At 55.5% G+C, this 27,131-nt stretch overlaps 1 protein-coding gene and 1 pseudogene across 1 annotated transcript; both read left to right on the top strand.

Annotated features, from left to right (window-relative positions):
* Positions 1-27,131, top strand: part of LOC125621418 (killer cell lectin-like receptor subfamily F member 1) — a 77,077-nt pseudogene that overhangs the window by 20,436 nt on the left and 29,510 nt on the right.
* LOC125621693 (C-type lectin domain family 2 member D11) lies at positions 8,334-23,575 on the top strand. Its single transcript, XM_048818836.2, has 6 exons — positions 8,334-8,436; positions 9,257-9,504; positions 10,064-10,162; positions 14,998-15,257; positions 21,555-21,661; positions 22,963-23,575. Exons 2-6 carry the CDS (start codon positions 9,411-9,413, stop codon positions 23,105-23,107), a joined length of 705 nt encoding a protein of 234 aa, XP_048674793.2. The 5' UTR covers positions 8,334-8,436; positions 9,257-9,410; the 3' UTR covers positions 23,108-23,575.

Genomic DNA, 27,131 nt, shown 5'->3' with positions numbered 1-27,131 from the left:
CAGCCACAGCCACTCAGCGCCGCCCAACGCTCTGCCCCGCCCCCTGTCACCGCTCCGCCACTCAGCACCGTCCAACGCTCTGCCCCGCCCCCTGCAGCCACAGCCACTCAGCGCCGCCCAACGCTCTGCCCCGCCCCCTGCAGCCACAGCCACTCAGCGCCGCCCAACGCTCTGCCCCGCCCCCTGTCACCGCTCCGCCACTCAGCACCGCCCAACGCTCTGCCCCGCCCCCTGCAGCCACAGCCACTCAGCGCCGCCCAACGCTCTGCCCCGCCCCCTGCAGCCACAGCCACTCAGCGCCGCCCAACGCTCTGCCCCGCCCCCTGTCACCGCTCCGCCACTCAGCACCGCCCAACGCTCTGCCCCGCCCCCTGCAGCCACAGCCACTCAGCGCCGCCCAACGCTCTGCCCCGCCCCCTGCAGCCACAGCCACTCAGCGCCGCCCAACGCTCTGCCCCGCCCCCTGTCACCGCTCCGCCACTCAGCACCGCCCAACGCTCTGCCCCGCCCCCTGCAGCCACAGCCACTCAGCGCCGCCCAACGCTCTGCCCCGCCCCCTGCAGCCACAGCCACTCAGCGCCGCCCAACGCTCTGCCCCGCCCCCTGTCACCGCTCCGCCACTCAGCACCGCCCAACGCTCTGCCCCGCCCCCTGCAGCCACAGCCACTCAGCGCCGCCCAACGCTGTGCCCCGCCCCCTGGCACCGCTCCGCCACTCAGCACCGCCCAACGCTCTGCCCCGCCCCCTGTCACCGCTCCGCCACTCAGCGCCGCGCAACGCTGTGCCCCGCCCCCTGTCACCGCTCCGCCACTCAGCACCGCCCAACGCTCTGCCCCGCCCCCTGGCACCGCTCCGCCACTCAGCGCCGCGCAACGCTGCGCCCCGCCCCCTGGCACCGCTCCGCCACTCAGCGCCGCCCAACGCTCTGCCCCGCCCCCTGGCACCGCTCCGCCACTCAGCGCCGCGCAACGCTGTGCCCCGCCCCCTGGCACCGCTCCGCCACTCAGCACCGCCCAACGCTCTGCCCCGCCCCCTGTCACCGCTCCGCCACTCAGCGCCGCGCAACGCTGTGCCCCGCCCCCTGTCACCGCTCCGCCACTCAGCGCCGCCCAACGCTCTGCCCCGCCCCCTGGCACCGCTCCGCCACTCAGCGCCGCCCAACGCTGCGCCCCGCCCCCTGGCACCGCTCCGCCACTCAGCGCCGCCCAACGCTCTGCCCCGCCCCCTGCAGCCACAGCCACTCAGCGCCGCCCAACGCTCTGCCCCGCCCCCTGTCACCGCTCCGCCACTCAGCACCGCCCAACGCTCTGCCCCGCCCCCTGCAGCCACAGCCACTCAGCGCCGCCCAACGCTCTGCCCCGCCCCCTGTCACCGCTCCGCCACTCAGCGCCGCCCAACGCTCTGCCCCGCCCCCTGTCACCGCTCCGCCACTCAGCACCGCCCAACGCTCTGCCCCGCCCCCTGCAGCCACAGCCACTCAGCGCCGCCCAACGCTGCGCCCCGCCCCCTGTCACCGCTCCGCCACTCAGCGCCGCCCAACGCTCTGCCCCGCCCCCTGCAGCCACAGCCACTCAGCGCCGCCCAACGCTGCGCCCCGCCCCCTGGCACCGCTCCGCCACTCAGCACCGCCCAACGCTCTGCCCCGCCCCCTGCAGCCACAGCCACTCAGCGCCGCCCAACGCTCTGCCCCGCCCCCTGTCACCGCTCCGCCACTCAGCGCCGCCCAACGCTGCGCCCCGCCCCCTGGCACCGCTCCGCCACTCAGCACCGCCCAACGCTCTGCCCCGCCCCCTGCAGCCACAGCCACTCAGCGCCGCCCAACGCTCTGCCCCGCCCCCTGTCACCGCTCCGCCACTCAGCACCGCCCAACGCTCTGCCCCGCCCCCTGCAGCCACAGCCACTCAGCGCCGCCCAACGCTCTGCCCCGCCCCCTGGCACCGCTCCGCCACTCAGCACCGCCCAACGCTCTGCCCCGCCCCCTGCAGCCACAGCCACTCAGCGCCGCCCAACGCTGCGCCCCGCCCCCTGGCACCGCTCCGCCACTCAGCGCCGCCCAACGCTGCGCCCCGCCCCCTGCAGCCACAGCCACTCAGCGCCGCCCAACGCTCTGCCCCGCCCCCTGGCACCGCTCCGCCACTCAGCGCCGCCCAACGCTCTGCCCCGCCCCCTGGCACCGCTCCGCCACTCAGCGCCGCCCAACGCTGCGCCCCGCCCCCTGTCACCGCTCCGCCACTCAGCACCGCCCAACGCTCTGCCCCGCCCCCTGCAGCCACAGCCACTCAGCGCCGCCCAACGCTCTGCCCCGCCCCCTGGCACCGCTCCGCCACTCAGCGCCGCCCAACGCTCTGCCCCGCCCCCTGGCACCGCTCCGCCACTCAGCGCCGCCCAACGCTGCGCCCCGCCCCCTGGCACCGCTCCGCCACTCAGCGCCGCCCAACGCTCTGCCCCGCCCCCTGTCACCGCTCCGCCACTCAGCGCCGCCCAACGCTCTGCCCCGCCCCCTGTCACCGCTCCGCCACTCAGCGCCGCCCAACGCTCTGCCCCGCCCCCTGTCACCGCTCCGCCACTCAGCGCCGCCCAACGCTCTGCCCCGCCCCCTGGCACCGCTCCGCCACTCAGCGCCGCGCAACGCTGCGCCCCGCCCCCTGGACCCGCTCCGCCACTCAGCATCGCCCAACGCTGCGCCCCGCCCCCTGGCACCGCTCCGCCACTCAGCGCCGCCCAACGCTGCGCCCCGCCCCCTGGCACCGCTCCACCACTCAGCGCCGCCCAACGCTCTGCCCCGCCCCCTGTCACCGCTCCGCCACTCAGCGCCGCCCAACGCTCTGCCCCGCCCCCTGGCACCGCTCCGCCACTCAGCGCCGCCCAACGCTGCGCCCCGCCCCCTGGCACCGCTCCACCACTCAGCGCCGCCCAACGCTCTGCCCCGCCCCCTGTCACCGCTCCGCCACTCAGCATCGCCCAACGCTGCGCCCCGCCCCCTGGCACCGCTCCGCCACTCAGCGCCGCGCTCCCGGTAACGCGGCTCCGCCCCTCTGTCACGAGCAGCCCGCGTGGCCAGCGCAGCCCGGGGCCGTTCTCAGCTGGTGCTTCGGGAGGCGCAGCGCCGCAGCCTCCGCAGGGCCCTGGGGCCGGGGCCGGGGCGCGGGAGGCCGGAGGAGCCCGGGACTCCGCAGCCGGCCGGTGAGTCTCCCCGGCCGCGGGGCTCCGGGCTGCAGCGGTAGAAGGAGCCGCCGCCGGCCGGTCTCAAAGCCCGTGCTGGGGGAGCCCGCCCGGGAGCAGCCCCCACACCCGCCCGAGGGAGGGCGCCCGTCCGTCTGTCCGGTGCGGGGCTGCAGCACCGAGCAGACCTCGGGCAATTGCGCTTGACTGATGGAAAGTCAGCGAGCGAAAGCTCCAGCCGAGACCCCTCCCCGTGGCGGATTAGCCATGGGGCCAACGGGGCCCGGGGCTCTGGCCCATTTGGGGGGCCTGGAAAAACGGTCACCCGCGTGCCCTGACCCTGCTCTCCGGCAGGCTGTGTCTAATGCCAGTGAATCCCCTCTGCCAGAGCCCGTTCCTAGTGATGTGCGTGCCCGCCCTTCAAACGCGGGAGGTTGGACTGGAGCTGGACACCTCATACAAATGTTAAGTACCGTTAAAACAAACAGCTGAGAGAAAGTGGCTGAGCAAGGAGGGCAAAAGAAGTGTAAAACGCTAATGTCCTAGGCAAGGAACAAAGAGGAGGAAACTGGGTTTGTCTCTCTCAGCTGATACCTTTCCTGCAAATCCAAACCCCAGAAAAGAATTGTCCCTCCCTACTTATGCCTTAGAAGCAAAGGGCCAAATCTCTGGCTGATGTAACTCGGCGGCAGTCCAGTGGAGCTATATTGATTTACACCAGCTGAGGATCTGGCCAGCTGTGTTCATTCCAGTGCACGCTGGTATTGAACTTCCTTCATCCATCTCGGGGTAATTATCTTGGTTCTTGTGGGCAAAACTGGAGGTGGTCTGGGTTTTACAGAACTGTGTGGTGTCTGCAGGTCGGCTGATGGGCTGGGGTACGCCAGGACTGGAGGAGAAGTGAGTGCAGCAGTATCAAATTGTATTGGCAGAGCTCTGAGGCTCAATACTGGGATGGCAGGAGTCTTACAGGTCAGGACAAAGTTGCTTTAGCAGAGCTGTGTACAAGAAGTTTGGGCTGTGGCTGGCTCCAGCTGATGCTCCTAGTTTCACTATGATCCCCCTCAATCCAAAAATCCAGCATAAATTTAAGTAATCATCATGTGAATCCCCAACTGGAGCAAGCTTGGAAAAACCACTCCGATGCAACGTCTTGATTTGTTGGGGAGGAACCGTGGGTGCAACAGGGCCAGGGCCATGAGGAAGGGATGGAATGGGATGGGGCCACAAGCCAAAGGGGGAGAACAGAGGTAGGACCACAGGCAGAAGGGGCAGGGAGGGGCCCCCCACTTGCTCTGGCCCAGGAGACCTTAATCCACCTCTGCCCCTTCCCTGCATACTGGTCCCTTCCCATATGCTTCCAGCCAATGTTGCCTGAGAGGTAACAGCTTTTACTGGACCAAACGATACCGACAAAAAACACCGTCACCCGTGGGCAAGCGCTTGTCACACAGCGCTCACTCCAGGTCTGATCTTTCCACCCCGTCCTCAAAGGAAACCTGCCTGACACCTTCCAAAGCCGAGCCTGGCGCTTACATTCATAACTCTGCTGCACACTAAAAACCATGGACTGAACGGGAACTTTTATCCCAGGACTCTTGCTTTCCCTGGGCTTGCGAAGGCCCTTTCACACCTCCACCTTCTCCCCAGTCTCAGACAAGGGATCCCACCGCTCGCTCCTGCATGGCAGCAGCACAGAAGCTCTGGATTCAATCCCTCTCGTTCCCCTTTGCTCTGGCATCGGGAACCGGGAAGGAGGAACTCACCTGGGCTTGAATTCAGTGCCAGTGGCCCATTTCCAGGGCTGGCCTAGGTCCTTCGGAGGCCGATCCAGTGATCAGGGAAACCCTCGTAGCACAGCATGAAAACCTTGGGGAAATAAGGAAAGCAGAGGGAGAGCAGGTATCCAACCCTGCTCACTGGTCCCTGTCGCACTGGTCCCTGTGGAGTCTGTGCTCTCTCCCACCGCAGCAGGGCAGGGAGCCTCAAAGGGAAGGCTTAGCATGAAAGGAGGCCTCACCCTTAGTGGGATACCCCCTTCCCCACTTCTCATGGTCATACAAGGATAAGAGCAGACTCAACTGGCCTGGCCCTACCGAGGGGGATTCACCCATCTAGGACTCTAAGGGCAGGCAGGTGAGTCTCACTCACTCTGACCTCCCAGCCACATGGACTCAGCCCAGCCTGATTCCAGCCCTGCCAGTCGTTGCCAGGCCCAGGCTGTTGTGATGACAGAAGCATCTGTGTGTTTCTCTCACTGCGCCCTGCTCACCGTCGATCCCAGCCAAGGAGGCACTGAGGGATGAGCAGTGGCTCTGGTTGCAGCTCCAGTTTGCTTGGACTGCTGGGAAATAGTAACAGTCCACAGTATGCATCCGATGAAGTGAACAGTAGCTCAAGAAAGCTTATGCTCAAATAAATTGGTTAGTCTCTAAGGTGCCACAAGTCCTCCTGTTCTTTTTGCGAATACAGACTAACACAGCTGTTACTCTGAAACCTAACATTTATCTTGGAACCCGACCCAGCTGACTGGGCCCCAGGTCCTTGCAGAGGGTGCAGTATCAGCAGTGGTGTGCGGAGCAGCCAAAGGGGGTTTAGACGCTGCCACGGAGTCACCGGGCAATGCTCTGGATCCACTCCATATGAATCCAGTCAGGACTCTGGGGGAGACTCCTCTCCATGAGCAAGAAGCTTACACTGCTTCGACCTTCCTGGGTCTGACCTCGGAGCATTCAGCATCCCCTTCTCACACCGTGCGCTTCCCGCAGCGAGTCCGCCCAGGTGTGGCTCCTGGGGAAGCCAGAGGGCCCTGCACCCCAACTCCGCAGTCAGACGTGACTCTCAGCCAGCCAGTAAAACAGAAGGTTTATTAGACGACAGGAACATGATCTAAAACAGAGCTTGGAGGTACAGAGAACAGGACTGCTCAGTCAGGTCCATCTTGGGGGTGGGGGGCATGGAGGCTAGAGCCCCATCTGGTCCTTCCTCTATTTCTCCAGCCAGCTCCAAACTGAAACTCTCCCGCCCCTCCTCTCTCGCCTTTGTCTCTTTCCGGGGCCAGGAGGACACCTGATCTCTTTGTTCTCCAACACCTTCAGTTGCACCTTTGCAGGGGAGGGGCCCAGGCCATCCGTTGCCAGGAGACAGGGTGTTGGCCATTCTCTGTCCAGACAGCCTCACACTGGCCCTGTAGGGCTCTGCAACAATCACACCCCCTTATCCCCCACACCTAGATACTTAAGCACTGCATAGGGGAAACTGAGGCACTCACACAGTATTCAGAGAGAACATTAAGAACAGTCCCACTTCATCACAGATGCTACCACTGAAAATGAGAAAGTTAAGAGAGCCTTGAGTTATGTATATCAAGAGAAAGTTTTCCACCTTGCCCAATTTGTTTGGGCTGCAGTAATTCAACAGCAGCCAATTTTTAAATCTTCCCAGGTGGTGTGATCGCACATCACTGCATGGTAATAGTGAGGCACCACAGTCTAGTGGAAAGGGCACTAGACTGGGGTCAGGGTTCAATTCTACATGTGCCACTGATCTGCTGGGCGACCCTGGGAAGTCCCTTCCCTGTGCTCGTTTACCCTCCCATCCTCTATTTAGGCCTCATCTAGACCCAAGGTTCCCCATTAGTCTTGACTCTGTCCTGATAGCACCTTTAAAGAAATATTCAACACTTTCTACACTACATGCTATGAGGATTTTAAGCACAACAGCTGTTTCCCCCCCAAGTTTAGGCAAGGCCTTAGATGCTAAGTTCTTGGGGACAGGGACTGTCTCTCCCTGTGTGTCTGTGCAATGCCAGGCACAATAGGGCCCTGATCTCAGTGAGGGTCTCTAGGTGCTACCGTAAAATGCTTTTTTATACAAGTGACTTTTCATTTTTAGGAAGTGAGGAAGCCGAGACTAAAGGCAGAGCGTGCCCAGCACAACACATTTCCCTGCAGAGCCACTTGCGTCCCTATAAAAGCTGGCACACACCCTTTGTGTATCTGGGCATTTAAAGTCATCAGTGATAACACACAGCCCGCTGTGGCTATTTTCTCTACTGCCTTAGAGGAACTCTCAGGAGCAGTTGCAACCAGCAATAGTAAAATTATGTATTAGCTACAGAACATTTGAAATCTGATGTGTAGGCCCCAGAACGAAGTCTGCCAGCCCAGCCGGGCCCTTGTCCAAGCTACTGGAAAGAAAGGGGCACTCTGATGGCATCAAAAGAACCTTTCATTTCTGGGAGCCTCTGACTGCGTTTGCTTCCCCAATTCCTCTCCTATGCCCCATATACTGTCACCTGCTCTGGAAGGAGCCCTGCACCAGTAGGTGTATGGATCCAACACACCACAGATCACTGCAACAGTCACATTCCAGCAACCCCAAGATCTAATTTCTGGTCCTCCCAGACAGCTATTAAATGCTCCTAACAAATGCCCAGTAGCCAACCGCCCCCTCCCAAAATACTGCACGTCGATCGGTTCATATTCAACAGCATAAGCCGCAAACCCTCTGATCAGCCCCTACGGGTCTGTGCAACAGGGGCCAACCAACATCACTGTGGGGAGCCTGCACCTCACAGTCTGCCGCAGGGTTACCGCTCTCCGCTTTGGCGCTGCATTAACCCAGCTGTCCAGGCTGGATGGTAAAGCAGGAGCCGCGGGGGTCCCTGCTCTGGCTTTCGCAGGTGTGAGCTCTGCCTGGGACTGACGCGGGAGCGGGATGGGGAGGGAAGAGGGGCGAGAATGCAGATTCAGAAAGGCCAGCAGCCTCACAGGCTCCGCAGCCAGGGTCACCCAGCTGCCTAAGAGCGGAGGGCGGGGACCGAATTCCGCCCAGGAACCCAGGTTTGTGACTGAGGAGCCCCACGCTCCTGTAAGGAGCGGAGGATGCCTGGGGCAGCCGGGGGCGGTGCCCTGTTTAAAGCCCTTTGGAGCTTGGCTTGCAGAGCCGGGGGAGCGGGAAACGGGCGGCGGGGCGGCCCGGAGCCCCGCCGCGGGGAAGGGGCCCCCCCGGGAACTCACCGGCCGCCCGCGCCCCGAGCTGCGCGGGCCACGCGGGCTGCTCCTGAGAGAGGGGGCGGAGCCGCGTTAGCAGGGGCGGGGCGCTGAGTGGCGGGGCGGAGCCAGGGAGCGGAGTAGAGCGGCTGTTCCCGCAGGGGGCGGAGCGAGCCCGGAGGACACGTGGAGGGAGGCCACGTGGCTCCTCGCGTTCGATCCCCGCGATCCGGGCCCGGCCCCGCACGTGGCGCCCGCCCGGAGCTTGCGGGATTTTCGGGTAAGAGGCGCGGCCGCCCGGGGAAGCGGCAGGGCAGGGCAGGGCAGGGCAGGGGGGGTCCCCCCAATATTACGGGGCTCGTGCCCTGCGCGCCCCTGGGGGCAAACCACAGACACGCTGCCCCTGGCTCCTGTGTTCTGTGGGGAGACGCCCCGGGCCGGGGCCTGGCGGGTCCCTCCGGCCCTGGCTGGCCCGCAGCGGGTCTCTGCTGGCCGGGGGGTGAAAGTAACTGAAAGGATTTGCCGGAGTCCCGAGGGGGGAGCGTGGCCCCAGCCGGGAGAAGTGACTTCAAGGGCCCGGGGATCCCGGCCGGTGCAGAGCTCCGGGCGTTTTAAATCCTGCTGCAGCCCCGGGGGCTCCTGCCCCTGTGGGGACCCTGGGGCCTTTTAAAGCCCGGCCAAGCCCCTGCTGCCAGAGCTCCGGCGGTGATTTGAAGGGCCCGGGGCTCCCCGCAGTGGCAGGAGCTCCGGGCCCTTTAAATCACCGCTGGGGAAGCCGGTCTGGTCCGGCAGGGTGTACTGGCTCTTGCCAATGCGCTGGTCCGGACCGGCTTACTTTCACCTCTGCTGCTTCCCGGGGGGCTCTGCCCCTCTTCCCCCCCCCCCCCCCGTGGGTGCCTGTCACGGGTGGGCGGGGCCCGTGGCAGATCAGGTCTCTGAAGCCCTGGGGGGTGGAGGGGCCGATGGGGGTTAAGGGGGTTCAATCATCATGGCACCGCCTCTGGTAGGGGGTTGGGCTGCTGGGCAGGGAAGGAGAAACCACACATTGTCCCCCCTCCCTCCCCACTGACCTGTCCTGCTGGGTCCGTCTCGGCTTCCAGACCGGCTGGAGAGTCCGGAGCAGGGGGGCGACCAGGGCCAGGACCCCCGCCCCAGCTCGGCTTGGCCGAGTGGGACCCAGTCAGACTGAGAGGAGCCGACCCCAGCCCAGCGCCTGCAGCAGTGCCTGTAGCCTGGGTGTCGCTGAGAGAGACGATGGGGCCAGGAGCTGGACCTGCTGGGGGCGAAGAGCCGCGGCAGGAGTGGCCTGTTGAGGGCACTGGACACCTGAAGGTTGGAGGGGAGCCAGGTAATGGGGCTTCGCTGCCTGGGAACAGGCTGGAGAGAGACCCTGAGGCTGCCCCACATGGGGCCAGGCTCTCAGTGGCAGCAGCCAGTGCCCAGCAACCCCCCATCTGTGGGCAGCAGGGACTGGATCACCCCCAGGAGCTCTCAGGGCACCGATCCCTGGCTCACACCTGCTGTCTGGCAGACACAGCGGGGGCTGTGCAGGGGCCTTCTAGGCTGGGTGTGTCCGACCCCCTATGACCGCACTGCGCCATCTCTGCCTGGTTCGTTCTCCCCCCTTCTGCTGTGTACGGCCAGTGTGAGACCCCAGTGTGCGGGGACAGGGGCACTCCGCAGTGTGGGCCCAGCCAGAACTCGGCAGGGGGTGGAGCGGGGGTGGGGATGGGGGGGGCAGTTTGAGCTCCTGCCCCCAGAGTATGCGGGTCCCTGTCTCTGTACCCCAGAGCGTCTGAGGGAAAGAGCAATCGGCAGAAAGGTGCATGTTCTAGGGCAGCTGCAGCCGGGGTGCTGTCAGTGAGATGCGTCCTCACAGCCCTGCTTGAGGGGTCTTTCTGTTTCAGACCCTCATTGTAACGGCAAGAAATGTAACTACTACAAGAAATATAGAATTGTCCTCGCAGTTGTGTCCTTATGTCTCATCGCTGTTACTGTCCTGGCAGGTGAGTTCTCAGGCCTCCCTTCCCCCTCTCTGCACATCCCATTCCCCCTGGAGCCACCACAGTCACGGTCTCTCCTCCTGGCCTGTCTGGCTTCTGCCCCTGGGACAGAGGATTCCTGGGGAATGTTCCTCTCCGACCCTCCTCCTGCTCCCTCCCAGAGCCCGACCCTCTCCTGCTCCCTTCCAGACCCCTGCACCTGGGCACTCTCTGTGTCGGGACTGAAATTAGCTCCCCCCAGCCCATCTCTGAGCACTTTGGGTCCGCGTGACTATTGCTGGGCCCCAGGCACAGTCACCGATACCCGTGTAGAGTGCGGGTGATTGACCGGAGAAGGTGCAGGGCAGCAATAAGCTGGGCCCTGTGCCTGCAGCTTGTGCCCCTGAGGTACCAGCCTGGCCTTCCTGCATCCCCGGGTCGGGGCCGGGGTGGCAGAACCTGCAGCATCACTGAAATGAGCCTTAGAATGCAGTGCGGACACCGCCATCAAGGGAGCTGGTTTGTCTGGCTGGGTTTTGGTTTTGGCTTGGTTACAGTTTACAGTGTGGTCTACTGGGGATTGTGTGTGTTGGGGCTGTGGCGGCCAGAGGCCTCCTAGATGTGTATGCACTTGCAAGGCTCTAGTCTCCTGTCCTTTCATCCTTGGACATCCTTGTGATGACTCTTTTCCTGTGCGTTAACACGGGGCAGGGCTGACCTAGGAGAGAAGGGCTTAAAAGCCAGACGCTAAGGCTATGTCTACACAGTGCTAAAAGTCCAGCAGTATGGCAGTGGCTGGCCCGTCTCTGTTGACTCAGGTTCGTGGCTGCAGGGCTAAAATTTGCTGCGGTCTATGTTTACTTGGTCATGTCTCGGGTGACCTACTGAGGTCCCTTCCAGTCCTACATTTCTATGGTTCTGTGACTTGTGCAGAGTTGACCGGTGACCTCTGCAGTAAAGAGTCCCTTAGTGCCATTCGTTCCCCCAGTCTGCACAGACAGCACCTGCTGGTTCCGAGGGCGGCTGTTCCTGGTGAATGTGAACCCTGCTGTACCATAGTCTGGGGAAGCAGGTGCTGTACGATTGTCAGGGGTGGATTTATCTGTTGCCCTGGGATCTGATCACTGGACCTCAGGAGAGTTTAGCAGCTAGGAGCGTGGGTTGAGTCCAAGCTAGTCTGCATCCTTTGTGCCAATGTAATGACATCAGTGCAGCTGAAGAGGTGCAGACAGAGAGGGGCTTGCGTTGATGCAATTCACTGCAGCGCCCAAAATGAGCCACCCATCGTTCCACGGAGACTCATTCATCACCAGCATTACATCCATGGAAATTGTTCTGCCATAGACAGCCCCTGGATCCCATTGACTCACACAGGGTAAGGTGAGGGGAGATCTGTGAGCTCTGGGGTTCTTCACCTCCGGGTGCAGGGAGGTTCCCAGAACAAAGAGGTTCCTTGATGTACCTCTTCTATTGTAGGAGACTTTGGAAGGGACCTAGGAGGTCTGGCAGCCTCTCTCACAGGGTCTCTAGAGTCTTAATATTCAGTGCTCTGTACAGGGTATGAAACTTGTAATTATTAAACTCTCGGCTGCAGTCGCTCCTGAAATGAGTTGCACAAATATAAGCTGAGCATGTGTCAAAAACTATTTTAGGGGCTTTCCTAAAGTATGCATCCAATGAAGTGAGCTGTAGCTCACGAAAGCTCATGCTCAAATAAATTGGTTAGTCTCTAAGGTGCCACAAGTACTCCTTTTCTTTTAGGGGCTTGTGTACAGGAATATTTAGTTCATGGCAAGCTGGGGTGTGGGTCCTCAAGGAATCAATTTTGAAGCACTTAGAGGAGAAAAAAGTGATCAGGAACAGTCAGCATGGATTCACCAAGAGCAAGTCATGCCTGACTAACCTAATTGCCTTCTATGATGAGATCACTGGCTCTGTGGATGGGGGGGAAGCAGTGGACGTGTTATTCCTTGACTTTAGTAAAGCTTTTGATACGGTCTCCCACAGTAGTCTTGCCAGCAAGTAAAAGAAGTATGGGCTGGATGAATGGACTATAAGGTGGATAGAAAGCTGGCTAGATCATCGGGCTTAGTGGGTAGTGATCAATGGCTCCATGTCTAGTTGGCTACTGGTATCAAGCGGAGTGTCCGAATGGTTGGTCCTGGGGCCAGTTTTGTTCAATATCTTCATTAATGATCTGGAGGATGGCGAGGTTTGCACCCTCAGCAAGTTTTCAGATGACACTAAACTGGGAGGAGTGGTAGGTACGCTGCAGGGTAGGGATAGGATACAGAGGGACCTAGACAAATTAGAGGATTGGGCCAAAAGAAATCTGATGAGGTACAACAAGGACAAGTGCAGAGTCCTGCACTTAGGACGGAAGAATCCCATGCACCGCTACAGACTAGGGACCGAATGGCTAGGCAGCAGTTCTGCAGAAAAGGACCCAGGGGTTACAGTGGACAAGAAGCTGGATATGAGTCAACAGTGTGTCCTTGTTGCCAAGAAGGCTAACAGCATTTTGGGCTGTATAAGTAGGAGCCTTGCCAGCAGATTGAGGGATGTGATTGTTCCCCTCTATTCGGCATTGGTGAGGCCTCATCTGGAGTACTGTGTCCAGTTTTGGGCCCCACACGACAAGAAGGATGTGGAAAAATTGGAAAGAGTCCAGCGGAGGGCAACAAAAATGATTAGGGGGCTGGAGTACATGACTTATGAGGAGAGGCTGTGGGAACTGAGATTATTTAGTCTGCAGAAGAGAAGAATGAGGGGGGATTTGATAGCTGCTTTCAACTACCTGAAAGGGGGTTCCAAAGAGGATGGATCTAGACTGTTTTCAGTGGTACCAGATGACAGAACAAAGAGTAATGGTCTCAAGTTGCGGTGGGGGAGGTTTAGGTTGGATATTAGGAAAGACTTTCACTAGGAGGGTGGTGAAGCACTGGAATGGGTTACCTAGGGAGGTGGTGGAATATCCATCCTTAGAAGTTTTTAAGTCCTGGCTTGACAAAGCCCTGGCTGGGATGATTTAATTGGGGATTGGTCCTGCTTTGAGCAGGGGTTGGGCTAGATGACTTCAGGAGATCCCTTCCAACCCTGATATTCTATGAATCTACCTCACACTAGTCTGCTCTGAATTCTCAGTGTGCACCTTGCTGATGCACGTTTAAATTTGTTAATGTGATTTGATCTGTTCCTCTTTGAAAGGGGAGTAGATCAAAATGTATTAACAAACTGTTAATGCATGTCAGTAGGGTGCCCATAGACAGTCAGACCGCAGCAGACTGGTGTGGGGTAGATTCACACCTCAGCTAGACGCAAACATTTAAATCGTGGTGACAAGTCCTAATCACTGACTTTCCTACTCAGTTCCACAGTATGCGCGTGCATGGTAGTATGCACTACACCGGGGTAGTCAATTATTTTTAGTCAAGGTCCACATTTCTTGGTCAAGGAGTAGCCAAGGTCCAGACTGCAGAGAAAATAAAAAAATATAACAAAAGTAAAGTAAATAAAAAGATCTCTGGCAATAAAAAGCACCTGCAGTCCAGATTTGACCCATGGTCCACCTATTGACTACCCCTGCACTACACAGTTAAATCTCCAGGGCCATCTCCATCTCAGCATGCCTCGTGTGTGAGCTGAGCATGCTCTTTCTTTGATAACAACGGCCTGGTTTCCTAACTCACTGTCTGTTCCTCACTGAGCGCCAGCCACATGGGTGCAGCTACTGAGTTACTCTGGTGCAGAAAAGGGGATATGCTCAACAATCACTGGAGGGGTTTGACTCAAAAACTTCCCACCCCAGAAAAGAACATCTCAGGAAACAATCCCTTCCAGGCGGAGAGCAAGCAGGAGGGATTATTGTGGGGGAAACCACTAACCGATGCGGGATTTAACAGTTCTTACCCATCGTGGCCCTAATAAACCCACCTCTGGCTATCCATCCGCTACGCTGGATGTGAGTTATGGTGATCCTACTGCTGCTGTCTGATGGCACTGAAATATATATGTATATATATTATTATAACTGCCTTCACTTCCCCTCTAAACCACTTCAGTTAGTTACTAGGTCAGTAACCCGGTCAAAAAAGGAAATGAGGATGGTTTGGCATGATTTGTTCTTGGCAAATCCATGTAGGGTTTTCCTCATTACTCTGTTATCCTCTAGGTGTTTACACATTGTTTAATAATTTGATCCAATTGAAATATTCCTAGTCTATTGACAGTGGTTGGGGAGGCAGACCCAGTCAGAGTGGCTGCCAGCCCTTAAAGTCTGCTTCTAATTTTATATGAGCGCCCTTCTCTTTTTAGTAGCATTATCAGGCCTAGCAGGGCTGACGTCGTCCTCTCTACTGGGTCCAGCACTTTCAAATTTCAGTGTTTTATCTCCTGAAATGAGTATTCACACTTTGGTCTCAACATGCCTCTCCAGGAGAGCAAAGCAAAGAGCAGGAAGAGGGAATCAGCCAGCCCAGTGTAGCAGTCTATGTCCTAGCTGATCATAACAAAATCGAGCTTTTCTGTATTCTCCCGCTGGTCCTTTTGACAGCTCTGCAGCTCGCTGAATTTGGGCCTAGCTCTGAATTCTGCATTTTGTGCTGATGCATGGAAATCCTGTCTGTCTGCATCCTCACTGAATTCAGCCCCACACTCCACACCAACAAACTGAGGTGTGGTGGCCCCTCATAACTGATTCAGATTCTAACGACTTCCTGGCTCCCTCCCATCCTCTGAGCAGCTTCCAGAGTCTTCAGGAGTCTGAAATGTGGATCTAATGAGATTATTCCTGTTTGCTCTTCTCAGAGAGCAGGTATATGTGTCACCAGTCTCTTAACCCTGTGTTCTTTCGTTTTCAGTGCTCCTATTCACAAGATCTTTGGATGGTCGAGTCACCTCTACTGTCCCATCTCAGGGCCCCCCTTTTGTCCCATCTCAGGGCCCCCCTTTTGTCCCATCTCAGGGCCCCCCTTTTGGCCTCTGCTGCCTGGAGGAATGGGTCGGATACCAAGGAAAATGCTACTATTTCTCAAAGGAAGAAAAGAACTGGGATTCTAGCCAGCACTTCTGCTCTTCGTTCAGTGCTTCCCTGGCTGTGATTGACACCCAGGAGGAAAAGGTGAGACTCCTGCAGATTCTTTCTAACTGCAATGGACTGGGCTTGGCATGGCAGACAGAGTTGAAATGTGGGCAGAGCCCCACCCCTGGAGTGTGAGTAGGATCTTTGATGTTTCTCAGGATTGGCGGTGAGAATGAGTGAGATTCTGGAAGCTAAGTCCCTGCCCTGGCTATCAATGTGCCTCTGTGATCAGTACGGACCTTTTGAACCCTCAGCTTCTGACTGGAGATGGCAGCTTTATGGCTTCCCAGCCTCCCCTGCCCAGTTTTGCGTTTTCTTGGCAACCAGCCAGGGTGTAGGGAGCCGGGGTGGCTCCCCTCTGAACCAGAGGGTAAAGAGCCACCCTCTCAGCCTTAGTGGGCGGGGCCAGACCAAGCTTCCGCCAATCCCCGGAAGGGGCGGGGTGGGACAGGAAGTACAAAAGGCGGGGCTCTTTGCCCAGCGAGGAGAGCACCAGGGAGGGAGACAGACACAGGCAGCTGGCTGCTCCCTCGTGATCCTGCTGCCGACCGGGAACCTGACCGGGAGGAAGGCCTGTGGCGACCAGGACTGCCAGCCGCTGAGTACCCGGAGGACCTGGAGGGGCCCGGCTGTAGCCCGGGCCGGCGTGAGTCCGACACAGAGCGGGAGCTGGAGCTGCCAGCAGCGGAATACCCGGAGGGACCGGAGAGACCCGCTTGAGAGACCGGGTAGGAAGTAGCCCAGGGGCAGAACTGCACCGTGGGGTGGGTGTGTTTGGTCAGCGGGGCGCGGATGGCCCCGCGGACCCAGCGGCGGGACCTTCGCCTCCCGCCACTGTCAGGGCCCTGGGCTGGAACGCCGTGGAGTTGGGTGGGCCCGGGTTCCCCTACCCCGGCCAGCCGGCCTCGGGTAGCAGAACTGTGCGCTACAGACTCGGGCCGGCGCTCCCCCTGCCTGAGGGGCGCCCCGCTAATTCCCCAGTGCCCGAAAGGTGTGACGAAGGCCTCCAGTGGGACAATAGCTCTCCATCCCCCACCCCCAGGGGCTCGGAGGACCGACTGAAACGTGTCACACAGAGTAATTGGAGTTAGTGGCTTCTGTTAGCCTCTTTACTGCATCCATATTATTAATGGGTTTGCCATGTCGTCGTGCGCTACTCCGAACGCGTACCTGCTATCTGTGTACACTGAGTCTTTTGCCCTCCCCCACTCTTAGGGCTTCAGTGAGGGCTGTTAACTCTGCTTCTCAGGCTGATTTTGAACCATTCAACTGACCTGACGCTATTACTGTTCCATCACTGACTGCCACTGCCCATCCTGTACATGGCACTCCATTTTCAGACTTCCTTGATCCATCTACATACAAAACCATGTCTGGATTCTCCAATGGCTCTTCCTTAACTATTCCCAACACTTCCTCCCCCTTATCTAGGAGACACTCGTGTACCTCTCCATCTGTGTTCAGGTATTCAACCACATTTATTCCTTTGTCCCTCACTATGGAAAAACTGGGGTTTTTGCAGACACGGTGTTGATGCCCGCAGGAGTCAGGGGGAATCTGTTATGGATTTTAACCGCCCGGTATTAAGGAGTTCAATGAGTGTGTGTGTGGGGTGTGCAATACCAGCGTGCCCGTAAGGGTGTATGGTTTGCAGGCTTTTACAGCCCAGGTTCCACAATCTGAGGCGGCCACACACGCTGGTAGCCCTTGTGATACAGGGGGTCTTAGGGTGGACATGTATGCCCCCCGGGCGCTGTCGGTCGCCGTAGAGCTGGGTCAGCACTGCGGCATATTGGGTCTTACTATGATTGCAGTAAAGGTGGAACGGTTTTCCCATGTCGGGTAAGCCCAGGCTGGGGGCGGAGGCTAGAGCTTGCTTTACCTTTATGAATGCCTCCTCTTGTGCCAGGCCCCATGTTACTGGCTCATTGGCGGGTTTTCCCGCCTCCAGTAAGTACTTGGATCGGTTCCACCATTTCTGAGTACTCCAGTATATATGCCCTGCAGTAGTTAAGGAGTCCCACACTTTCCGGACTTCTTTAACTGTCCGTGGCCTTTTTAACTCTCGAATGGCCCGTCTTCTGTCTGCTGTGAGGGTTTTTACTCCCTGCGCTATCTCGTGCCCTAAATACAGGACCTTTGACTGCTGTTACTGACCTTTCTTCGCGCTTAACTTAAATCCAGCCTTGCGAAGATGCATAAACAGTCTGTTTAGGGTTTTTAAGTGATCCCTCTCATTTGAACTGGCGATTAGCAAGTCATCGACATACAGCAATATCCGCGTATCTCCCTCCAAGGGCACCCATGCTGTTGTTTCTGCCATTGCCATATGGAAGATGGAAGGAGAGTTCTGGAACCCCTGGGAAACACGGGTCCAAGAATACTGCTGGTCTCCCAGTGTAAATGCAAATTTCTCCTGGCTCGCTCTCTCTTGCGAGGGCAATGCTCCAAAATCCATTTGCCACATCTAGGACTGAAAACACTGAGTGACCCGGTTTTGGCAAATTGAGACTAGTGGCAGGGCTTGCCACAACAGGATGGGCTTTTGTGGTCACCCGGTTAAGGTGGGTGTAGTCTATAGTTAACCTCCTTGTCCCATCCGGCTTCCGGACGAGCCGTATTGGGGAGTTAGTTGTAGAGGTGGTTTTCCTCACCACCTCTCTAAATTCTAAATCTGTGACTATGTTTTTAACTGCCTCTAAGGCTTCTGGTTTAATCGGGTACTGCCTGTGAGCTTTGTGTGTTGGCCCTCCTATGACTATAGGCTCCATGTTTACCGTTCCGCAGTCCTGTTTATCTGTTGCCCAAACTTCAGGGTGAAGGTAGCACAGTGTCTCCACTAGACTCTGGCATTATTGCCTTGCTACTGGCAATCATGGCTATATTTTGGGATGGCCTTTCCTGCTTGGACCTTCTGGTCCATTCAATGCTGCTGGGGTTGATTACTCCTCCGAGCTCTCTAAGGAGATCTATGCCGCAAATTGTGTCTCCTTCCTCGGGGCAAACCCAGTTTTGGCTTACTGTGATCATATCCTCAAATTCTATTTCTACTGGCTGACTTAGGGTTGCTTTTAATCTTCCCCCTCCCATCCCTTCAATCCATACGGTTCGCTGGGTAAGGGGAGGTCTTGGCTGGTTATCAATACCAAGGCTCCCGTGTCTATTAACATTTTGCACGACTGGCCCCCTACTCGTGCGTTATGAGACATCCATGGGTCGCCTACAGTGCCAGCCACGGAGGCCGCTATTACCTACTTGTTAGCCAGGAGTTTGAGCAACTCCTGGATTTGTTTAGCCTGTTCCTGTTCTTGGGTTCCAGTTTTATACGTTTTATTTTGCTTGCTTGGCCACTAGCCTTCCTTACCCCCACCCGAGGGTAGAAGCAATTCTCTTTTGTGTGACCAATTTTTTTAGAGTTACTGCACATTTTGGTTTTCTTCTTGTCTTTACAATCACATGCCAGATGTCCTGGCTTGTTACAGGTGTAACTGGTAGCAGATCTGAGTGTATGAACCGCTGCAACCTCCTCAGAGGGGATGGTTGCCACTATCTTCTTTTTCTTTCTATTTTCTAAATCGGTGGCCCATTTCATCATGGCTGAGTATGAATCTCCAACCCAGCTGCCTAACGCCAGGACCGCTTGGTGGTCCGCAGACAATCCTTCTTTTAAAATTTTGGAGGAACACGTCATGGTCTCGGGTTGTTATATTATCCAGGCCTGAATAAGAGCAGAACGCATCCCACTTCTTTTCGGCATAGGACATGGCAAACTCCCCTTTCTGCTGAATCACTGATTGCAAGGCTTCCCATTTGGTGGTTTGAGCTCCTAGAGCTGTAGAAAGTGCAGCTTTAAATTTGGTTTGGCTTCCGGATTCTGGGTTCGGGGCTGGTTCTTCTGTGAGAGCGGCTCCCACCTGGTTGGAGTCATGATCCTCAGCCCAGTGCCTGGTTTTCCATTTGTTGTCTAAGTTGTCCCACACATCCCTGGGACATTTGCATTTCAGTCAGGCCATGCGGTTTGTCCCAGAACTCGGCATTCTTATTATCACGCTTGAGATCGGACAGCAGCACCTGGCTTTCCTGTGTGGTAAAGGGACGGTAGATCTCGGTGGTTTCCGTCCTGAATCCCCGTCCTGGCTCACCATTCGCATTAACATTTCTGAGCCTTCTTGACTGCGTTTTAATTGGGGCCATGCGTTTGTACATGATCCCCTGGGGCAACTAACGCCTGTGGCTCCTCCCATTATCCCTGGTGGTGCCCAGATTTGGCCCTTGAGGTGCTGGCCCGTATGGAGGGGGTTCAGGTCTATCGCCTTTGCTCCTCACTGCCAGATCTTTCCACGGATAATTAATTGGTGGTACAGTTGGCTGTCAAGTGCCAGTTGTGAGCTCCCCCTCTTCTAATCTAGGGGTGTGCCCCTGGCATGGTAATTTTGATTCTGTTGCTTTGGGATCTTTCCCGTCTGCCTGACAGCTACACATTTTGAAGGGAGTATTGTCATTCTGGTACAGGCTTTTATTTCTTAGTGCCTTATTATCAGCTTTTAGAGTTTTATTTTCCTTTTCTTTATATTGAGGATATTCAATATTACTATCACTGCTTTGTCTGTTTTGTCACCTTTTTGGTCATTCCACCATTCAACCAACTCTTCCACTGGTCCGGCTGCAACATAATTTGCTTTTTTTAACTGCCGCCTGCCGGGTCTTTATGTGTTTATACTCTAAATATTCCCGAGGGCTGACTTTCGTCTCCCCCTTAGATGCCATGGCTTTTTGATTACCCCGACTGCTGACCTTATTGGGGAAGTACGTTCCCCACCGCCCCGCTTATCACCATGGTCTCAATTTACACAAAATTGCCGGCCTTGCTGGGGACTTGTACTATTCAAGGGAATATACATCACGTGCCTGATGGGGGGCACTCTGTCAGGACTTGCAGTGTTACGTACAGTGAGGAAGTGGGATCACCAGTTCGTACTGCCTACCACTCGCATACCCAGGCAATTCTGGGCTTAACTCACAGCCAGTCGCTTGCTGGTTGTTTGTCCAATCCTCCGTAATACACCCCTTAGTTAAACAGTATATAACCCTCTTGTACTCGTCTCCCTTCCCAATTGGTACCCCTTTTTAACCCCTACACTTGGATTACACGTGTCTAGGTTCCTTTTCACTTAAATTTTAAAAAGTGGGAGCAAGCTTTGTCTGAAGGGGATGAGAGACGTTCATCCCTAGCCTAATGAGGTGGTAAATTAAACATACTCACCTCTCTTTTGGATGTCCGTCTCTGGCGCCCAGTCAGTTCACAAACTTGTATCCCATCCTCGTCGCCATCTGAAGGAACAGAGATGGACACCGTGTGGAGTCAAGCAGCAGGGATTATTATGCACAGCACTGGCAGAGTGTTACTTTGCTTATCAGGCCCAGTGAGACACTGCCAAACAATTGATTACAATAGATTATATAGGGTGCCAATGGGTAGAGAGAAGCAACGGGGTGGGAATTCCCGAGCCCCTGGCTAGGTTCTAGCAGCAAGACAAAATTAGCCCAATAAGCCAATAGTCTAAAAGATTACATAATGGCTCCGCCCGTAGCTCAGGTTAACATGTCGCTAATACACAGTTGTTCTCCGTCAAACGTTTCCTATTGCAATGTGTAGGTTAAATGCTGATTTTTGGTTCCATAGAAATGAGATGGCTCTTCCGCTTGGCCAACAGGTACATTCCTGGGAGTTTAAAGCAAAAAGAATAGTGAGCAGTACACAGCAATAGCAATTGTTTTAGGGTTACCACTACGTTTCTGCAAACTAGAATTAGCATCTGTGAAAGGGAGGATGTCATAGCTCATGCTGACATGTTAGGCCTGTCCCTGAACTCTGGTTGGCCTTTGGGGAGTGTGTCAAGTCAAGCACGTTATCTTCTTCCTTTAGGCTCCTCTCAGTGCTTTGTGCCTGTAACTCTGACTCCTGGTAAGTCTCCCAATCTGGAATTATGCTGACTCCACTTAACTAGTTGAAACAAAACAAGGTTGTCTCCTGTTTACGCCAGCTTTCTTTTAACCATGTACTGTTCATTGTTAGCTGGGCCTCATGCCTCAGACCAAGCTGTGGAATTTGGGCCTATGTGAAAAGTTCTTAACAGAGACTGTGGTCAAGGTCTTACGTACATATTAATGGATTTTTGGCCCTTCAGTAACTATACTGGTATAGCTCAAGCTGTGCAACTCTGATGTGGGGACAAGCCCTTAGCTATACAATTGAGATTCCCTGCTGTACAAAGCCCTGTGGGGCAGGATCCCAGGAACACGGCAGAGTCTGATACACACTGTACTGTTGTTAAGGATTTCATGGTGCGCTATGCAGGCCCCGTTGAGCACTGGATTGGGCTCAGAAAAGAATCAAGCCAGCCCTGGAAGTGGGTGAACGGAACCATATTCAACCAGCAGCTGTGAGTCCATTTCTGTCTTTTTGCTTTCCCAGGGGTAAATCACAAGCGACTGAAATGTTAGCTTGCACGGATCCACAGCTTACCACATTAGAGCTTTTAATCTTAAAACCGGTGTTAAAATAGTGCCTAACTCTTCTGTGCTGCACAATACGGTGCAAGAAGGAGTGTGTGTCTCTGGCCTTGATCTGGGCTCCCAATGCGCTTTCTCCAGCGTGCTGTCTCGGTAGGAGTTAAAACCCCTGGGGGGTAGCGTCCCAGTGGATGCACCTCTGCAGTGAAACAGGCTGTAACGCCAGAGGCTCTTTGTGATCCCTTGCTGATCAGCGCAGCTGCTACATTTGTCTTGCGCATGGGCTGTGCACTGCCTACCCCCACAGGCACCGGCTTTCCAAAGTGCCGGGGGGTGCTTGACCCCCGGCTCTGCTCCAGGCCCCGCCCCCACTCCACTCCTTCCTCCAAGGCCCCACCCCCACCCCGCCTTTTCCCACCCCCACTCCACACCCGCCTCGCCCAGTTCCGCCCCCTCCCCCGAGCACGCCGCATCCTTGCTCCTTCCCCCTCCCCCCAGAGCCTCCTGCATGCCGCGAAACAGCTGATCACGGGAGGCGCGGGGAGGGAGGGGAGAGGCACTGATACGTGGGGCCCACCAGCTGATGGGAGGCGCTGGGTGGGGGTGGGGGGCGCTGATAGGGGGGCTGTTGGTGGGTGTTCAGGACCCACCATTTTTTCCCTGTGGGTGTTCCAGCCCCAGAGCACTCACAGAGTCAGCGCCTATGCCTAAGTCTAACTCAGGCCCAGATCCTTAAAGGATCTGGCTCCTGGGTTACTTTTAATTTGAAGGTGCTAAATAGACACCTCACTGTTCTGGTACACTTCAGTTTCCATGGTCTGCCGACTCAGGCAGATATTGCTACATTGGCTACACTCTGTTTGTATTTTTAAAGTTTGCATCAGTCATAAAGGGTTAGAATTTTTTTTTTTTTAAGATAGCTGACTATGGCCGTGCCATGGAAAAATTCTGGTTTGCTGAGCAGCCGAGAGCTACCCCACTCGGATCCCTTTTTCGGCTTGCTGTGCCTAATGATTGCCTGAAATGTTTCCTCCTGTTCTGATCTTTGGCTGCCAGGCAGGAGTTTGGGGTGAATCCTGTTGCTGGTGCAGAAAGGGGAAACCCTGAAAACCTGTGAGTGCTGCAGCTCTGTGTCACCATCCAAATGTGTGGAATGCCACCTCGATGGTGACTATTGCGGGTGGAGGGGGAAACGTTCAGCTCCTGACTAGCTCCATGGCTTACATTACAGGTTTGAAGTAAGAGCAGAAGGGGACTGCGCGTATCTGAGCGATGTCTTCGTGAGCTCTTCAAGGTGCTATTCTCTGAGGAACTGGATCTGTAGCAAAGTTGATGCATATGCAAAGGAAAAGGAACATGCAATGGAGGGGGACTAGTAGAGATGTAAAAGTTTAACCAGTTAACCCATAAGCTTGATGCTTATCAGCAGGGCACTACCAATTTCATGGGGCATGAAAAATGCATCAGGGACCAAAATAAGCCCTTCCCTGTGAAATGCGATGTCTCCTTGTTCCACCCTTCCAGAAACAGCAGCAAGACACCTTCATCACTCTCCTCCTGCACACGTCATTGCTTCCTTCCCTCCTCCCCTGTCCTCCCCCAGCACTGAATGCTTGTTTGTCTGAGCGATTGGCTGAACAAGAAGTAGGACTGGGCGGACTTGTAGGCTCTAAAGTTTTACACTGTTTTATTGTTAAGTGCAGTTACTCTTTTTTACATAATTCTGCATTTGTAAGTTCAACTTTCATGATAAAGAGATTGCACTACAGTACTTCAGTGAAGTGAATTGAAGTTTTTTTTACAATGGAAATGTTTGTAATAAAAAGTATAAAGTGAGCACTGTACACTTTGTATTCTGTGTTGTAATTGAAATCAATATATTTGAAAATGTAGAAAACATCCAAAAATATTTAAATGGTATTCTAGTATTTAACAGTGCGATTAATTGCACAATTAATCGTGATTATTTTTTTTTAATCACTTGACAGCCCTAATTAATACAAAACATACAGGCATGACATCCCCCCATGGTTACAAACTGGTCTAAGCTGAGTCCCCTTAAACTCTCCAGCCTGGGCTCTCTCACAGTGCCATGCAAGTGACAAGCAGCAAACCCCTCCGTGTACTGTGATCACTCAGCCATCAACAGGTGGAGACACAGCCAAATGAGTTTACAAGTATCTCTGTCAAACCACACTGTGACGTTCCCCTGGTGTTATCTGGACCGGTGATCTCCTAGGTCACTCCAATCCTGGAGTCTGGGAGCCAGCCTTACCCTGCTCTGCTGTGAGAACCCCAACTCCTGGGCTGTTCACGCATAGCCTCTGGCATGTAAGCTGCTCCTTGGATTGTGTCTTTAAGTACTCCTGCAGTTTCTCTCCACAGCTTTGAAAAACTGGATGCTTGAGATTGTCCAGTCCAGTGCGTTCTGTCCTTTGTTCTGAAGTGTTGCCAGCAGATCAGAGGCAGTGTTTGTACACTTCTGTTGGTGATGTCGAAAGTGATTCAAACTTAAGTCTTTGTTTGTATGAGACTGTATGTACACAAACTGTGTGTATGCAAAGTTGGGGCGGGTGGGACAGGGCTTAAAAAAGGGACTGTCCCTGCCAAAATGGGATGTATGGTCACTCTGCCCACCCCGTGTCCACAGAGGTGCTGCCTGGAGCCCCAGGAGGCTGCGCGGGACAGGGCACCAATCCTGTGCTGTCATTCCAGGAAACACCAAGGCTACACCTCCAGGAGCAACAGCTGGGCGCAGCAGGGAGGGGGTGCTGCTTTGCTCCCCTTCCCATCTCTGCCCAGGGGGCTGTCATGGCTGCTTTTGAAACCCACTGTATTCATGGGTCCCTTGAGATGGACTTTCAATGCCATTCTGCCGGGGGAGGAACTGACAGAAGCTATTCTGGCTGTTCTCCCGAAAGGTGGAAAAGACCTTACTCCTGTGCCGTTCCTGTCACCCTGTAATTCTGCTGACTCACAACAAAGTCTTTAGCAAAAATGGGAACTAGCTGAGTCCAGCCTGTGATGGCGTCTTCTCTAAATCCAGCTACAACTGGATTCCTTAAGGATAGACAAACGTCAGACAATATTCGGCGAGTACGTGGAATCATCCATAACGCCAGAGCAAAAAAAGATCCATTTCTCTGGTTGTTGCTAGACGCCGAGGAAGCCTTTGATAGAATAGAGCAGTGGCTGTCAAACCGTGAGTCAGGATGCCAAAGTGGGTCACACCCCATTTGAATGGGGTTGCCAGGGCCAGCATTAGACTTGCTGGGACCCAGGGGTCAAGCTGAAGCCTGAGCTCACCCCCACCCGGAGCAGCGGGGGTTGGGCTGCAGCCCCCTCTCCCTCCACTTGGGTGGTGGGGCTTGGACCGCGGCCCCTTCTCCCCGCAGCCGAGGCAGTGGGGCTCAGGCTCTGCCCCAGCAAGCTCACGTAATAACTTCGTTGTCAGAAGGGGGGTTGTGTGCCATGAAGTTTGAGAACCCCTGGAATAGAGTGAAACTTTGGCTCTGGCTACACGACCAGGCTTTCAGCAACTCGGCTGTGCCATGACAGCTGTGCTGCTAAAAGCCGCGCGGTGTAGCTGCTGTTTGTCGGCAGGAGAGCTCTCAAAAACGTCCACCCCCCACAAGTGGCTTTGGCGGCAGGAGAGCCCTCCTCCCGGCAAAGTGCTGTTCACACTGGTGATTTTCATCGGTAAAACTTTTGTCATGGGAGGGGGGATTAACACCCCGGAACGACAAAAGTTTTGCAGCCAAAGTGCCAGTGTAGACAAAGCCTTTGTGTTTCAGGTCCTGCCTCGTATGTGAACTTTGTACACACGCACCCCTGTCCCCCCCCGGTTCCTTAAATGGATAACTGCTCTTTACACCAGCCCAAAAACAGCTGTGTGAGTTAATGAAGTTAAATCTCCCCTTTTTGAATTACGAAGAGGGATTGCGCATTGGCTATGGAGCCTTTTGCACAGAGGATAAGGACCAATGGACCCCTCATAGGAATAAAACTTGCAGGAAAACATCAGAAAAATAGCATGATATCCAAGTGATTTAATAGTGTGTTTATCTAAACCAAATGTTTCCCTAAAATTGGTTTCTAAAGAAATTCAGGACTTTGCAAAAGTGTCTGGATTTAAAGTAAATTATGTTTTTCTGAAATATCTAGAAATTTGCTGGACTATGCAAAGTCTCTCTTCCAGAAAACATATGGATACAAATGGGCAACACATTCTACAAAATACCTGGGAATTCATCTCTCAGACAAGCTAGAAGAGCGCTATGATTCAATGTCAAACCACTGCAATGTCAAAAAAGACCTGAGTGCTGGGGCATATATGCAATTTCTTGGTTGGGAAGAATAGCCAGCGTCAAACCAAATCTTCGGCCAAGGATATATTTTTGTGCGTGTCGTAGATAAAACCCCCCAGCAGGAATACTGAGGACATTGTTAGAATTTATATGGAATAAGAAAAGACCGAGAGTGAGAGAAAATACTGTGTACAGACCTATTAACTGGGATGGACTAGCTTTTCTAAATAGTCCAGCCAGCCAGCCAGCTCAAAGCAGTATTGGATTGCGGGTGCTCTAACACAGCTAAACTCTGGGTCTTTGTTGCACAAGAAAATTACAGCAGTGTAAGCATTACGAGGCTACCATGGGTTACTAAAAAAATCACGCCCACCAGTAGGGCCGTCCCTTGCTATTTTGGGCCCCAGGCTTCCGCAGGGGGCTGGCCACTTCTGGCGGGAAGTGGAGTGACCCAGCCCCAGCCTCTTCTGCTCCCCTGGCTTCCAGGCTTGGGGACTAGGGGGGAGCCACCCGCCCCAGCACTCGCTCATGGCGCGACTGGGAGCCAGGGGAGCGGAGCAGGCTGGGGCCAGGTCGCTCTACTTAGGGTTGAGGGCAGGCCCGACCGCTTCTGGTGTCCTCAGGGGAGTGGGGGTGGAGCAGGGGTGGGAAGAGGCGGGGTGGGGGGCAGAGCAGGGGTGGGGACTTTGGGGAAGGGGTGGAGTGGGGACGGGGCTGGGGCAGAGCAGGGGCGGACAGAAGCGGGACTGGGGCGGGGGCCATAGGGAAAAGGCGGAGCAGGGGCCTGGAGCCGCACACAGCTGCGTACTTTGCATATGGGTAAGGATGGCCCTGCTCACCAGAAATTTATACACATCCTTTAGCAAAGGCTACCCTACGGCTTTGGGTTAGAAGAGCTAAAGTACAGTTCATTTCCCTCACCAATGACATCCATTGCAAATAATCCAGATCTTAAACCAAATTACGAACCAGAGAGCTTGAAAGATCGGAATACCCAGAGTTGGCTGGCTATTTAGTAAAGAAACTTTTCTAACTTATTTAGAGATCAAAACTAACTTTAACTGGCTCACTCTCACCTGCTACCGGTACTTTC

Source organism: Caretta caretta, chromosome 14, assembly GCF_965140235.1.
Source record: "Caretta caretta isolate rCarCar2 chromosome 14, rCarCar1.hap1, whole genome shotgun sequence".
NCBI lineage: Eukaryota > Metazoa > Chordata > Testudines > Cheloniidae > Caretta > Caretta caretta.
The sequence above is the reverse complement of the archived record's forward strand: the minus strand, read 5'-3'. Positions and strand labels throughout refer to the sequence as shown.

Coding starts and splice junctions, on each gene's coding strand:
- LOC125621693 (XM_048818836.2), top strand. CDS start 9,411: ATGGGGCCAGGAGCTGGACCTGCTGGGGGCGAAGAGCCGCGGCAGGAG. Junction 9,505..10,063: donor GAAGGTTGGAGGGGAGCCAG/GTAATGGGGCTT, acceptor TTTCTGTTTCAG/ACCCTCATTGTAACGGCAAG. Junction 10,163..14,997: donor CGCTGTTACTGTCCTGGCAG/GTGAGTTCTCAG, acceptor TTTCGTTTTCAG/TGCTCCTATTCACAAGATCT.